We start from the raw sequence: 15,917 nt of genomic DNA, 5'->3' as shown, positions 1-15,917 counted from the left end.
AAAACCTTTAAAGGGAGATGACATGCTCTGTACCTGTATAGTAAAACAGAGTGAGGAATCCATCAGTGACTCATGTAGAGATGAATCACATCTCTGCGTTGTACCACATGGCTACCAGGGCAAGGTTATGAATAAACTTTGTATACCATGAAATATAGGATGTCTTTCCCCCACACACGCCCCCTCAGATAACCTGAGAAGGCAGGCACCTAAGTATATACTAATGAATATGCAAATTATCTTCCTAATGACGTAAGTGCATTGTCCACCAGAGAACAGGTTATGACTAAGCAAATGCATGTAGCCCTTTGGGGTTCTGTACCTCCTGCAGCCATGTCCCTGTCTCTCGCTAATGTATACATCAGGGCCCACCCCCACACAGGGGGTTTGCAGGCAGAATACTGAAATCAACAAACCAGAATTACTAAATTTCAGAGCTTTCAGGCAATAGCACAGTTTGCCTTTAACACACACAAACTCTGTGGGCCGAGTCCAGTTCCTCACTGAGCCGAGGCACTGAGATGGTACCAGTGCAGGTTTTGGAAGCCACCCTCAGCCACCCTTGGGGCTGCTTCCCGGGACAGTCTGAATGTATATCCTCAGAGCTAACTCCTCGCTCTGAGCTATTGTGAAATTTAATTTCTTTCCAAGTGATTCTGCGTGTAGCTAGACAATGTGTTTTGCAGTTGCTTATTGCCTGGTCACAGCCTCATGCCCTAAGCCAAAATGAGCACTAGTTAAACGCAGAGCAGAAAATAGAAGATGAGATTTGGGAGGTAGAAGAACCTGGGAATGCACGTGTAAAACAATAACGCTGTGAGCATGAGAACTGAAGAAGCCCGACTTCCTATGGATTTGTTTCTTTTTGTTGGTTGCAGGATCTGAGAAGTTACTAATACTGATTTAGGTCTTTCTCCTAATGAGGCATGAAGAAAGCCTCTCACCTGTGGATCCTTTGGTGTCAGAAAAAGATAAGCATTGCACTTAAGCTTTTTTCCCCAGCTAAGGTATGCTTAAGGTCTTTCTTCTTCACCTCACCAATTATTTTTGTGTCATTTGTAAGAACATACCTTTGAGACCATTTCTCCTCAGTCAGATTTGATCAAAAGTCAGTAGGGTTTTAATGAGCATATACATGTGCATGTGTGGAGACTGATGATTTAATAAGCCCCATGTGCTTAGGAAATCAGGCTGAAATAAAGCAACTATCATGTCTCTGAATAGACAGAAGGATGCTATTGCTGCTGAGACCTTTCCCGGTTGAAGAAGGACAGTCAGGATCCAGCTGGCACAGCTGGTTTAGCTGTTCAGCAGCTAAGCGAGGATGCGGTGTCAGTGAATAGGAGAGTGCTCTGTTATGGATTTATCAATGGTAGGAGAAGAAATGGTCACTCGGGCTGCGAGGTGTAGTCCACCTCATTCTGGTACTTCTTGTCAGGAGGGAACAGGAGGACTCTTTCTTGGCCAGTGTGCAATGCCTCGCCGTGATCAGCCAATGGACTACCCTGTCTTGAAATAAATGCACAAGTTTCAAGGAAAAATCCCTTCTCTTTCCAGAGGATTGGTGGAGAAACAGCAAGATTCCTACTGCATAATCTCCTTGCTGGGAAATTCGCAGTGTGTTACAGTTGTGGATAGTCTCACAGTAGTGCAATAGGCAGAGCCTTTTAAGCAAGCTGCAGGGAGCTTATTTACAAGCGCTTTCCTCCTACAGAGAGCCTCTGTGATATTCTAGTGCAGAACAACAAGTGATCATTGATGTTTTCCTCTTTCATAGACTGGCTAGCATGTGTTCTAGAAGGGCCAACGCTGTCTCTTGCATGCAGCAAAAACAAAGCTGCATGTATGGGAATGATGGACAGGAGGATTTTAAAGCTGAGTAGTTTCCCACCCACTGCACTTTGTGTGTTTTCTGGGATTGTGGTGATGTGCTGTGTCTGATCAGAAACTGGCTCTATACTCCTGCTCTGCATGGATTTATTTCACTCTTCCAACTAGCTATATGATTGATAGTCCTTTAGGGTCTTTTTCTCTAGAAAAGAGAAACTTTAATCACATTTTAAACCAGTGGCAGTAAATGCTTTCTTAAGTGTGGGTTTTGGAGGACTAAAGGACCATTCATTTCAGAACTGCTGACCCATAAGAGTAACTAGCAGTCAACACCTTATGCTGAACATGAACTTTGAAGGTAAGGCCTTTTGCCTCACCGCAGCTGTTTCAGAGTTGCCATTTGCCAAAAGATGGATGAAGTGTGTTTGTTCGAATGATAGATACCTCCTGAATGAGAGATACGTTAAGCACACGACTTCTCTCCTTGGTTCGGAAGGCAGGTCCAGAGGGAACAGATTGGCTGCAGGACTGCTGATCTGATGTAGAAATACTCCTCAGTTTAAGGGCAGGCACCCAAAATGAGAGGAATAAATGTTGTTGGCATCCAACAGATGGTAGTTGACATGTTTTCAGCTGTCACAAGTCTTTTGAAATTCTCCTGTTGTATATGCCAGAGTTTCACCTTTGTGCTGCTAGGCTGAACATAGAAATGGCAACTGCAAGAAGTTCTACAGCACTCTGTAGGTAAAGAGAATTAAGCTGAACCAACAGAAGAGGATTAGTAAATCTCAAATTAGTATGTGCACCTCAGACATCGTGATTGGAATATTCCACATTAAATTCACTTTGTAGAATAATTTTCATTGCATCAAGTCTTTAATTGTTGTCTCTAGCCTCAGGTAAGAACTGAGTCACCCGCAGCATCTATCTCAAGCTCATCTTCCTGACCATGACCCTAAATTGCAACATGTAAATGTCTTTTGCCTGGTACAGTCCTGGCCTGTTTTCTATTGCCTCTGCTTTGAAGTGTCAGCTTTCAGTGAACTTTGCTAACATTTTATTATTGCATTGAGGCTGAGGGAGAGAAGAGCAATTAAAGGGTTGACATCTTTGGTATTTTTTTAATAGTACATGTGTCAAAATGCATTTAACAAATCATAGTTGATGCAAAAGTCCAATTAATGCTAAAATGTAAGTAGAGTTCATTTCAGTTGGGAGCAAATGAGAATTTTAAAATATGTAATAACAAAAAGTGGTTGCCTTATTTTAGATGTAGGACCTAACTACAACCCCTGTTTCTGAGAATTGAAGTCTTAGAGCCTAAATATTCCTTTCTGTTCCAGGATACAGCTGGACAAGAAAGATACAGGACCATCACTACAGCCTACTACCGAGGAGCCATGGGCTTCATCCTCATGTATGATATCACCAGTGAAGACTCCTTCAATGCAGTGCAGGACTGGTATGAAATACTGTTGTTGTTGGGTTTGTTTGTTTTTTGGCCAATTCTCTCCTCACAATTGTTTGTTGAGAACATTAGACATCCCACCCTCCACAGTACTTTGCATCACTGTATTCTTTCCTCTTCATCTAAACTCTGGGATAAACAATTTGTTTTTTAAACTCTCCTTAGAAAAAGTTCTACAGCTTCACTTCAATGAAAAAGTTATAATTCAAATACAGTAGCATACTATAGCCATTGTTGCTTTTAAAAGTTCTAATTTATTGTAAAGAAATTAATCCTTTAAAGGATTATTTGGGCTTATGAGGTTTCTGGCTATGCTGCTAAAACAATCCAGTTTAACAGTCGTCGTTCAAGTCAAATCTCATTTAAAATCTAATAAGGCTAAATCTTTCCAAACTGCCTTAAAAAGTGATTTTTTTTTTTTTTTTTGAATCTACAAGTGTAGACACACGGATCAGTATTCATCTTGCCTAACTTCTGATAATTAAAAATCTAACTTTACCCATTTAAAACTTGTGAAGTTGTAGTTGTAATATGAGGAGGAAGAGCAAGGTCTAGGACAGAAAGCAAGCATACCCCTTGGAAGGGGCCTGTGTGTTACCACTGACTACAGAAAGCACCTGAACAACTCTGTAAGGCAGCACTCAGTGTGGAATGGTGGGATGGGGGAGGAGGAGTTACCTGTTAAATGGGGAGGGTGGGGACTCAGCCCTAAAACTAGGTATGAAACGGATTCTTAGCTGTCATGAGCTCCTCTGGCTCCACTGAATTCAGTACAAATGCAGAAACACCAGAAAATGATTTCTGGACTTTCTGATGACAAAAAGCCAGGAAATATTTTTGTCTTACAGGAAAAAAGAAAGCACCAGGTCAGTCACTTTAAAAACTCCATGGCAGTATAAAAGCTGCATTGGTACCCAGGCTCATCTCCCCCACATTTTGGTGTGCACTTCCCCTTCCCCACCTGAAGGCTCCCCTTGTAGCTCATGCCACCTGTCGTCTTCCTCGGGAGAAATGTCGCGTCTCACCCCACACTCTGATCTGATTTTGGAAGCAGAGCTGTGGCCCAGACCACCTTCCTGCTCTCCTGCCTTCCAGACAAGTACATGTACAGAGCAGGAAGAGTAGAGGTCTTTCCAGAAGAGCCAGAGCACATGTCGTTTCTATGGCCGTGGGCAGTTCCTGCAGTCCCCTCAGTGGTAGCTGATGGGAGGTGTTTTCTCAGCAGGGACCCAGCACAGTACCTGGGGTGAGAACGTCTGAGCTGCTGCTGTGAGGTAGCGGCCGCAGGCACAGCACAGCTAAGCAGAAGGCTGAACCCTGTTGCTGGAACTCGCCTTCTGACAACGGCATCCTCTCAAAGGGACACCAGACTTTGTATAGGAAATACAGGGCCCAAGGAGGCAGGGGAAAGGCTGTGTTTATCCTCAGAAATAGTACCTCAATGGCTCCCCTCAAATGTCTTGCAATCATTTCTGCTTGTTACCCTGTTGCTGTGTCCTGCAGATAGGTATGGTCACCATGCAAAGAAAGGCAGTGCAGTTGTTAATGTAATGTCCCAAGTCTGACAGGTTGATTTGCAATGATCTCAGCGACCTCCTGGGAGCATGTGACAGCAGCATGTAGGTGACTTAAAAATTTTCTTACCAGAAAAGGCAGAAGAGTCTCCTTCTTCTGGAACATATTCTGGCTATGGCACTGGCTCTTAGCATCCAGCTCAGTCTGGCTTTTTGTTGAACACCTATTCTATATCCCCTAATCTAGGTTGTAACTTAGAAGCCACAACAGCGTGGTTTGCTGTTTCTAGTAATTTGGCCTTTTTCCAAGGCTGTCCATTATTTGTTCTCACTGCCCACTGAAGCAGTAGTCTCCACTTTCACCCCATCTCCAGTATCGTGACACCATGCTGCAGAAGGTGAACTGCAGCACCTTCCCTGAGCTGCTAATGGTAGAGGAATAAATTTTTTCCTTGCTAGAAACACAAACCCAAAGGCTTTGCCAAAACCAGGGTCCTCCACGTAGCACACCCTCCACCAGTCTCAGATGAAGCTGTTTCTCCAAGTGTCCTTTTTCCATAGCAGTGCAGGCATGTGAACTAGGGCAATACCTCTCACTAAACTATAAATATTTTCAGCTTGGCTCCCTGTTGAAGCAAGGTATATATGACCAGTTCATCTGTCTGTCTGTTGGGTCGTCTCTAATACGTTTTACTTATCAGTCTTAACTTAGCCAAAAAATACCAAATCTCAATCTATGAGTTGCCATTATGAGATACTATTTTAAAGTTTGCGCAGGTGAAGTTTAACCTGAAGCTTTGTGTTGGAAATAGTCTAACATCTGTTCCATCAAAGGCAATGGTGCAAGAGTGTAAGAATTAGGAAGGGCTGGCTTTGTGTATTTGACTTCATGTCTCCCTGTGCCACAGGGGCTGCATGAATATCTTTGCTAAGAGCACCTTCTCAGCTAAAGGACAGAGGTGAACCATGACTGTTGTTTTTTACTCTATATGGCAGGAATCTTTCCAACCATCAGTTTTAAGATTCTGAGCCCAAATGATGTCATGGGGCAGATAAAATCGGCCTGTGGTAGCCCATTTCCATCCTTTCTGAAGCTTGTCCACAGGAGAGGAGATGAGGACTGTAGCAAAGCCAGCATCGCTGTGCCAGCAGAGTCCTCTAGTGGCGATGCAGCTAAAAGATGTTTTTTTCCCAGTCTGCAAAATTGCTTTCTAAACTTCCAAAAGGACAAGAAATGGAAACAAAAGCTTTTGCCTGGTGCTGCTATATCAGCCTCTGCCATTTGCTAGCATAGCAAGTAGGTAGGATTTATTTTTTTTTTTCTCACCATGCTGGGTGATACAGTTATGCTTCAGAAAAACATTACACTGGATCTGGTCTTCAGTCAGGAACTGTACTTTCCTTAGAAAATTAAGATGTCTACTACTTGAGCTTCTTTAGCTCAGAGCCTTTACCTCCATGAGCCTAGTCCCTTCTTCAGGTCAAGTGCGAGACAGCAGCAGCATACCTAATGATAAAAACAGAGCCCTAGCAGTCCTGCAGTGCTTCTGTTTGGTGCTGGTGAGAGGATGGAGTGGCAGCAACTGGGAAGCTGCACAGGCTGCAAAGTCAGTAGCATGCCCCTGATGCTCGGCCCTGCCTTGTCTCGTCCATCGCATGTGGATAGGACAGCCTTCCTTCTCTGTCTGCTGTGCCCAGCAGGGAGGACCTCTGTAAAAGTGAGAGGGCTGGAGCCAGAATGTTTGGGACGTGAGATGGTCTGATGGTAGGATAAGTGCCTGAACCACCTCTTCTCTGCTAATGAAGCTGCTACCCTCAGTAGCATTGCTCCTAGATTCCCAGGAAATGGCAAAGTTGCAAGCTGCTTTTTACCTTGCAAGGAAGGTGTGTGGCTCGATACACGAGTTGCCTCTCTCCTTGCAGAGGTTTAGGTGAGACTATAACAAACCATACTAGTTCTAAGACCATACTTCAACCCTCACTGAAATTAAACGGGGCATCCACCTAGAATATATGCAAAAGCTAACGGCAAAGCTCATCCCAGGTCTTCTTATATCCTGCAGGTTTCCAGAAATTACAGCAATTAATCCTACACATCCTTTCTCTCTTCAAGGTGCATTTTGCAGTGTCCAGCTACAGTAAATAAAGAATACTCTTAAGTTGAATATTTTGTCAAAAGTGCAGCATGATGCAATATCGCATGCATAAACGCAGCATGATGTCAGATCGGCTGACCTTTTAGACATTGAGAATAAATCAGCATTACTCAGTTAATGTGAATCCAGTAAGGAACCTGTTAACCTTCCCAGTTATTTCTAAAATAGCGTGTGTGGATGGAATTTGAGTGTTTCTCTGGCATAAAAAGATGACTAAGCCATCTGCCATGTGATCATAGGACTGGGCTCATAAAGCTTATTTGCTGGTATAAAATAAAACATGAAGTGATGCCCCTTCCACTAACTTTTGGCTGCTTTCCATCCCAGTCCATTTTCATTGGCTGGTAAGAATTTCCCACCTGAACATAATTCCTGGATCCTAAAATTGTACCCATTCACAAAACCTTGGAATGGGTCACGTTGTGTACAGTAGTCATCTATGTGTTTTACAGTAGGACATTGTCCAGTCTAAAGCTTGTTCCTTCTTGCTGGTGCCCTGCCTATTGCTGTTTAGTGATTCAGGTTTTTTAAGATGCTGCGTAAGCAGGCTGTCAACATGAGTCTCAGCCCATCTCACTGCTTTCTCTTGTACCGTCTCTTCCTGCAGAGTTTCCTACAGCAAACAAGCCAAAAGCATGAACAAACAGCTGAACCAGAGACCTAGCACTCCAAGTAAGCTCTCGCCCATGACAAACTGTTACCTTCTGTTGAGCTCACAGGGGTGTGCATAGATCTCAAAATCCATCTTCATAATTACACTGAAATTATGAGAAGGTAGCCTTGTGCAAAGTCAGCTCTCCGTCAGAGAGAAGTCTTTTCCCTTCTAGACCTCTCCAGCATCTTAGAGCTTATATCCTCCCTCTAGCTGGGAAATTGCCGTAACAGGTTGTGCTCACTAGCCTTATTATTCTCCAAGCTGTTTGATGAAGCTCCAACATCCCCTCTAAAACTGCCTCCCATGTATGTATGGTGCAATTTACCTCTCATCTCTGGCTCATTGGCATGTGACTGTTTTAACAGCCTCCTGACCTGGCCTCACCTGTCCACAAGGGAAATGAAAATATCTCTTCCAGTCTGCCATATGATTTCTTCCTTGGGTGATCTTTTTACCGCACCCTTCTTATGGGTGGATGTCCTAAAGAGGATTCTGGTTTGCTTTGTGTCACTCCAGAAATACTTCTCCTAAACCAAGTAAAGGCACTCTTTCTCCTGAATGAGGAGGATCATGACTTTGTATCAGGTATTTAGACAAGCTCTCGAGGTAGTATGTGAATGTGAGGTACAGTCTTTCCTTCATTCACATGGATCACCCAAATTAATGATAATTGTCTTAAAGCAGCTGAGAAAGAGTAAGATTTAAATGCATTTGGGAATATCTAGGACATGACCCATTCTCTTGTTCTTTCACTGGGAAAGGTACAGCAGGTTGTATGAGAAGCCTTAAAAAACTAAGCCTGAGGGATTTTCTTTACTGCAGTGCGGCAAGATTACAGTCAGGTTATTTTAGAAGAAAAAGCATAAATGGGCAAAAGCAAAGATGGATTTTACCTGATATTTGAAAATAACTAATTATTTTGTTTGAATAATAAGACGTCTTTCCTGTAGGGTGAGTGAAAGAGGTAAAATGAGCTTTCATGGCTTTCAGCTCAGTTTCTGGATTTTTTTAGTAGGCTCCTTTTACAGTTATTATTTGACATTGGCTTGATGGTTTTGTGTGTAGATAAATCAGTGGTTTATACCTCATTTGAAACTGTAGTGAAACTAGAATATACTCAGCATTTGACACTGTAAAGTAAATAGAAAATATTATGGAAACTCTGCTTTGGACAATCTAGACAATTTCATAAAGGGAAGAAAAAATTGGTTATATTTAACTTAGATTTAAGTGGCAGCTGGGTTCACAAATCATCAGCTTTATTTATCTCTAAGGCTGATCTCCAAATTACGCTCTTGATATATTGATGTAACTGTGAACCTGAGACTATTTTTCTTCTAAGCGTGAAGCATAAAAACCATGCTTTATCGTTAATTTGGGGAATTCAGTACAAATAAGGCACAGCATTGTTATTGTGTCACAGAAATATATTTTTCCCAGTGTGTATATTGGACTGCCCTGATAGTTGTTGAAACATCTCAATTGCACAAGCCTTATTTATTTATTTATTTATTTACCTTTCCAAAAGCTTCTGGAAATTTGCTGCCTTTCTTTTTGTATGGGGATCAGGGTTTCTTTTAGGCGTTCTTCTTCATAACTTCTGGTTGGTTTTATTCCTAATAAGGGTAAATGGCAGTGTTCTGCAAGAGAGGATTTTCACTAACTTGTACAAAACAAGGAGAAGGATGAGTTTCTGTGGGAGATCCTTTATGCTTTTTTCTTCTTTTTCATTTTCTAAGTAATTCTGTTTAAATAGTTAATATTTGGCATCCAGAGAGAAGAATGGGAGTCAGAAGACAAGCCTGGTTGTTTTAAATTGAACCTGGACAGACTTTCTTTCGCTCTGTTGCTTATAGAGGGAGACTGGGGAGATTTCCTCTTCCTGGGCTTTGGTTGATTTCTGAGGTCATCCCTTTCTGTGATGAGCCTTGAGAAACCACAGAGTATGGCATAAACTCATCACAGGCTTATATTAGCTCTCACAGGGCTTGTCTGCATGGAGGCACTCAGAAGGGTGAAAGTGGAGGAGCCAAAATTGGGATTGGAATGAGTGCCTTTCCAGGAGGACACTAAGAAGAGTAAGAAGTTTCACTGCACAAAGTCCTTGATTATTTTTGCGTGTTGCAGTATGGGTCTGGGCTTGTGCAGTGGGTTTTGTTTAGGTTTATGTTTTCCAGTGCAATCCAAGCAGGCTGCTGCTTAAAGGCAAGTTGCACAGTGAAGTGACCCCCGTTTTCATAGATATCTGTGGAGTAACATGGCTGTCTGCTTTCCATGGAAAAGGCAAGTAAGCAACTCAAACTAATTAAAAATTATCATTAGTAGATCAGAGCTGGAGGCTGCTGCTAATTCAGAAGAGAAGGAATCAAGTGCTTTATTGTTAAGGGAGTTCAAGAAAACTAAACAGAAGTAAAATTTGAGTGGATTCCTGGCTCTCCTGGGAAATGTAAAGTTTGCCTGAAACTGCAGTGTCCTGTATGGAGGGGTGGAGAGCAGGGACAAGAGCGGAAGGTGAGTTAGGGACTGGAGGAGGGGTGGAGGAGGGAAGGAGCGTATCACTTCTGGCAGAGCAGTCTAATTACCTTTGGAAAGGAGGGAGTCTTAAAAGATAGAGCTGACTTGGTGAAGATAAAATAGGTTGGGCCACTCTGAAAAAATGGATGAAAATTAATGCTACCAAGCTAATACTGTTCTGCTGCTGGCTCTGTGACACCTCACCGAGGATGGTGGGAAAGGACTGGCCCCTCAGGATAAATAGAAAAAAAAAAAATCTTCTGTTTTGTCATAGAAGAACTATAAAGAGGCCAAATGTAAGGTCAGACTCCTGGGATCCACAGCTAGCTCCATTCCAGTTTCAGCACATGAGCCACAGAGAGCTTTAGAGGCTTTAAGTTCATCCCAGTGCTCCTGCTTAAGCTCCCATGCACTTGATCCCTCTGTCACTGAAGTTAGCATTTGTCTTGATACTTGCCGTCTGTCATTGCATCTGCTGTTCCCTGCCTTAGGTATTGCTTAATCCTGTTGGGTTCAAATGTTAGCTCACAGACCCTCACCTTGATCCCATATCTTCCCAATTTGGTAAATTTCTGTTTCTCTTTAGCAATAGTTTCCACGTTTCTATGCAATTTTCAGTCTCCTTGAACCAGTTTTCCTGTTCAAGAAAGATGACTTGATGCTTCCATCTGTTTGACTTTCGAAACACAATTTCTTATGGTGTTACTGCAACTCTGCAGCAAATGAGCATCTTTTTTGTCTGCTCTGAGTTATTGTTATGTGTTTTACAAGAAGTTGTAAATCTAGCATGAAGTGTGTATCTATTGTATGGCTTTCTCTATAGGCACAATATCCTTAAGAGGTGTAATTGATTGTCGTTCCTCTGACAGATTACAGCTGAAGAGGAATGAACTTTAGAAGAATGCTTTTTTTGTCCCTAGACTTCAGAAATTATTCAATTCAGCTTTTTGTCTGGATCTCATGATCTTTAAAACACTTGCAAAGTCTTAGCAAGTAACTTTATTGTCACACAAAATTAAGGAGTCGTAAAATAGAATGGTACTATAAATTACACAATCTACATTCTTGCTTTATGTGTAAGCTTGGTCATTTGTCTTTTAACCAACATACAGTCTTGAGATGTTGATGTGTCTTTAATGGTACTTGTTTTCATTGTATTTTGGCATGGCTGATGGAAGGTAACAATCTTTTTTGACCTGCTGTAGGGCCACACAAATCAAGACTTACTCCTGGGACAATGCACAAGTGATCCTGGTTGGAAACAAATGTGACATGGAGGATGAAAGAATTGTTCCTGTGGAGAAGGGGAAACATCTGGCGGATCAGCTAGGTACATGTCAAAGCTTTTCTTTCTACTCTTTTTCCTCTGCTTCTTTATACTGTGTTCCTTTTAATTTGTGTGATAAGTCTTTCCAGCAGTAATACTTTAATAATGGTATCACAACTAAGAAGCATAATATATTTTAGGTCCATATTTTACTTGCTTAGTGCTGAATACTGCCTTGTGTAGTGTTGCTCTATCTGTAAAGCTAATATCTAAGGATGTAAGGAAGATAAAGTTTGTCTGGAGAGAACAGCTTTTGTTAGCTCAGCAGAATGAAAAGAGAAGAAGTTTTCATAAACACAATTCTTCTCCAGGTCTCGAAGTACCACATAGTCATTTTCAGAATGCAAACATTGATTTTTGTAGGAGGAATTTTTTTTTTGCAACTAAACAATGAAAAAAGAAGTTTATAAATCAGAACTGTAGAGTTGAGTAAAATATATTTTTAAAATGTACCAGGCTTCTCTATCCAGGTAGGGAAATTACATTGTTATTGATGTGGGATAGAAAAAGCAAAACAGTTCCATTGAGAGGAAGCTAGGATTGCAGTGAAAATTTTAGAATGAAGAGCAAAATAAACTCCTCCTAATTTCTCATTTATTTACCATTTTTCATTATATATTATAGCACATGTGATCTTTTTAATCGGGAATCAGGGCTTCTCCGTTAAGATTTAACTATACTGTTGTCTTCTCTTGAAGAAGTGGCAACTAAATCTTGTTAAAATTTAATTCGGTTAACAGTGGAGAACCTTACAGTGGGCATACTGTAAATATTTGTTTAGCTTGTAAGAGTAGAGATTCTTACCAGACCCAAAGGAATCACCGTCATCCCTAATTTATAAAATCCTATGCTGTCTTCAATTCTTAAGCAGGAATTGGAGAGTGCATTGTTAAACTAGGGGTACTGGGCTGGGGGTACTGGTATTGTCTACACACTGCAGACATTGTAGTTTAAAGTGTGACCTTGATCAAATTGCCAATTATAGTTAAATCTTAGATAATGAGTATTTATTAGTTGGGGGTTTTGTTAGTGTCGTTTTGTTTTGTTTTTTTAATGAAGGGAAGGTATAGAAACCCTGCTCATAGATGACTATAAAGTATGGCTTTGCAATAGGGACCTGTGTGATAGAAACAAAAAGATGGTCATTGTTCCAGAGACTTAAGAGCAAGCAGATTATTTTTTCATGTTTCACGTGCAAAAAAAATAAGCATGTCTGCAAAGGCCTCCAGTGCCTTCAGAGCCTTCAAGTGTAAACTCTACATGTGCTAAGCACAAAGGGGTCCCATTCATGACTGGAGACTTGAGGCACTGCCATCATAAACAAATAATGAGTAAATACCAAACTAAATCCTCTAATTTCCCATCATTATTATTATTGTAATAATAATTATTTACATGTAGGACTAGTAAAGCAAACAAAGACATGGTTAGTTTGCAAAATCAGTTATGGACTCTTTTTTACACATCAGAATCTAATTTGCTTTTGAAAATATGAATGTGAATAAACTCGGTTCCTGACTTGCAGACTCTCAAAACCATTGTGAATGCAAGAGGGCCCACATATTTTGCAAGAGTAATTACACTGTTAGTAGTTGAAAATTTGTCCAGAACAATGTAACAGCAAACAGAGTGTTTTACAGGAACTCCCACTTCTATTTGGACTTCTGTTGTTTTTTCTGGCCCCAAAATTCATCTGTTTGTTTAAATACGAATCTGGCATCTAGAATCCCTTTACGCATGGGACACTTCAAAACACACAGGTGCGCAGCGTTACCGTAGCAACTGACTCCATCAGTAGGAAATTGTTCTGCTGAAGAATCCCCAGTTCTGCCCCCTACCTGTCCTTGCGCTCATCCAGCTCACCCTGGAGAAACATACCCCAGTGCAGAGCAAAACAGAAGCGAGCCTTGCCTTTGGAAATTGCTATCCCAGTCCTCTTCTTCTGTAGCCTCCCAAGATACTAATGCTCTTTTTGAAAGGGCTGAAAATATGTATCTGGTTTTATCAGTCATTTTTTTCTTATATTAACTGTGCTAATGTGTACAGCATTATCTGAAATCACTTTTTGTGTTAGGTGGGAGGAATCTCTTTAATTCACTATCGATTGCTTAAACTGCTAGCTTTCATCATAATGATTCACATAAAGGTTATTCTTCAGCATGTTTATCTAAGTTTGTATAGTGACATTAACATCATTGAAATAATTTCCTAATCAGATTAAGAAACTGTTATTGGCCTGAACATAAACTAAACCAAAACAGACTCAGCCACAGCAGAAGCTAAACCAATGTTGGACTGACAAATATCCAAGTTCAGTTCTCCGATTTCTTGTGCCTTTTATATACATTTTTAATCATCATCAAAAAAAGCAAGTGGGGCAGACGGAACCCTCCTCTGATGCAGGACAGCCGTCCTTATTTAGTAACAAGGCAAACATCTCCACCATCACTTCACCTGTTGTCCCATGATTTTTAAAAAGTCTTAGAATGGGGTAGATACCTACTTGTTATCTCACACATCGAGGTGACTCGGTCTACCAGCAGTGGCGGACTAGTCAGTTAAGATGATTTATCTTTCCCTTTGTTTGTGGCAGATTCAAAGAAGACTGATGCAACGCAGAATATCCCCAAAATGAAGCACAACAGAGTGTAGCTTATTGCAAAACAAACCCTCTGTGGTGCTTGAGCTCTCACTGTTGGCAATATAATGACCTGGTAGAACAGAAGCAACAGCCATTGTAAGTGATGGTTGGCCTTTGAGGCCCCTGGGGTTAGAAAGATAAAGAAATGCCTTGCAGTTCAGCACGTTTCTGCTGGCTGAGGCAGGGTTCAGGCTCGTCTGAGAAAAGGCTGGTTCTTGTGTAGCACGGGGTGTCAGCAGGAGGCATCAGGAATAGCTGTCTGTGTGCCTTCCCCACCCTGGCATCACTCCAGCCTTGCTGGTTTTTTTTTTTTTAATCAGAAGGGGTCAGTGTTTGAGAATCCGTACTCATCACTGCAGCTAGGAACTGGTGACTGGACACTGAAATTACTCTGAGGGAGGCACTCAACATTATTTGTAGTTCAGCAGTGCTGAATGGCCCCTGTCAGGATGGGTGCTCTTGTCGTGACATGTGCTGTACAAGTATTAATTACCGTGAGGAGCTTTCTGTCTAATCAGACAAAGAACAGGAAAAACAGGACCAAAATCGTGGAGCATTTTGCTCACAAGTGCAGAAGTTGGTCAGCAGAAGGAATACAACCAGTATCTTGCTTCTCTTTCTGGTCTCTGCTCTTGCCAGGCTGCAGTAGTGGTTCGTAGAGTAAGCCTGGCCCTGTTGCGCAGGGGTGCGTGGAGCCCAGGAAGGCCCCTCTGTACGTTACCAGTTAGTGGCGTGGGGAGAATTCGACTCCCTTGCCCTGAGTTTATTCAGATCTCTATCATCTGCAGATGGGTTTACCAGGGCTATGGTAGGGATCCATTTATGCCTTTGACTCTTATTGATGCTTGATAAATTTTAGAAGTATTTCTGCTCAGTATTCTGAGATTGTGGGAATCATCTGAGCTTAAGAATTGTCTAATGTCTTGTTTTCTTAAGGAGAATTCTGAAAAAATTGGGTAGTATTTTAAAAACCATCTCCATTATCATCAGACTCTTGATTTTGTTTTTCACTTTTTCTCACAGGTTTTGACTATTTTGAAGCTAGTGCCAAAGAAAACATCAATGTAAGGCAGGTGTTTGAACGTCTCGTGGATATAATCTGTGAAAAGATGTCGGAGAGTATAGAATCAGACCCTTCCAGGGGCAATTCTGGAAGGAGCATGCGACTCACAGACAACCCACCCCCTTCGCAGCAGAACTGCTCATGCTAGTGACCTTTCTTGCTGAGAAATATCCTTCTCCTTTCCTGACTAAATGTTATCTTTTGATTTGTGGTGGTGCATTATCATGTAGTCCAAAGGCAGAAATCTCTGTTGTAGGAAATTGGTATGTTTGTTTAATGTGCTGAAGTGTTAATATTATATATTTCCTCATCCAACAATTCAAAAAAAAATCTGACTAAATATTGTAAGTGCACCTAGTGTTAATGTGAGTTACACTGAAGAAAAAGAATTGTATAGTGTTGCAAATGTTATTTCCACGGAGAATGTTGCATTTTTAATTATAAATTCCTCTCCGCAGAAAGAGGTTTTTTTGTCAAGAACGGCAAGAAACATAAAAACCCATTAGAAGGGACCAGATCTAAAAGAAAATGGGGACAAAAATCTCTTATAAAGTAAGAATACGCTTTTTTTTTTACATAAGAAAAACCAAAAATCTATCCCCAGATATTTTGAGTCATTGTTGTTGTCCTCTAGACATGGACCTCAGTTTTTCTGTAAAATGGAGCAGAAAGCAGTTTATGTCTGTCTGACAGGTTGAGGTCCTCCAGAGAGCCAAGAGCATGGGGGCGGATTTTGTGTCAAGCCTCTA

The 15,917-nt window shown here is 41.3% G+C and overlaps 1 protein-coding gene across 1 annotated transcript in view; it reads left to right on the top strand.

Moving 5' to 3' along the window:
- Positions 1–15,577, top strand: part of LOC104082915 (ras-related protein Rab-3B-like) — a 46,023-nt gene extending 30,446 nt beyond the window's left edge. Inside the window, exons 2-4 of the mRNA XM_009586194.1 lie at positions 3,174–3,292; positions 11,343–11,467; positions 15,129–15,577. Of these exons, the coding sequence (XP_009584489.1) occupies positions 3,174–3,292; positions 11,343–11,467; positions 15,129–15,316 (432 nt within the window). The 3' untranslated portion in view covers positions 15,317–15,577. The remainder of the gene's footprint in view (positions 1–3,173; positions 3,293–11,342; positions 11,468–15,128) is intronic.
- The last annotated feature ends 340 nt before the right edge of the window (positions 15,578–15,917 follow it).

This window comes from Fulmarus glacialis, unplaced genomic scaffold, assembly GCF_000690835.1.
Source record: "Fulmarus glacialis isolate BGI_N327 unplaced genomic scaffold, ASM69083v1 scaffold38339, whole genome shotgun sequence".
Lineage (NCBI taxonomy): Eukaryota > Metazoa > Chordata > Aves > Procellariiformes > Procellariidae > Fulmarus > Fulmarus glacialis.
This window is presented reverse-complemented; position numbering and strand designations above follow the sequence as displayed.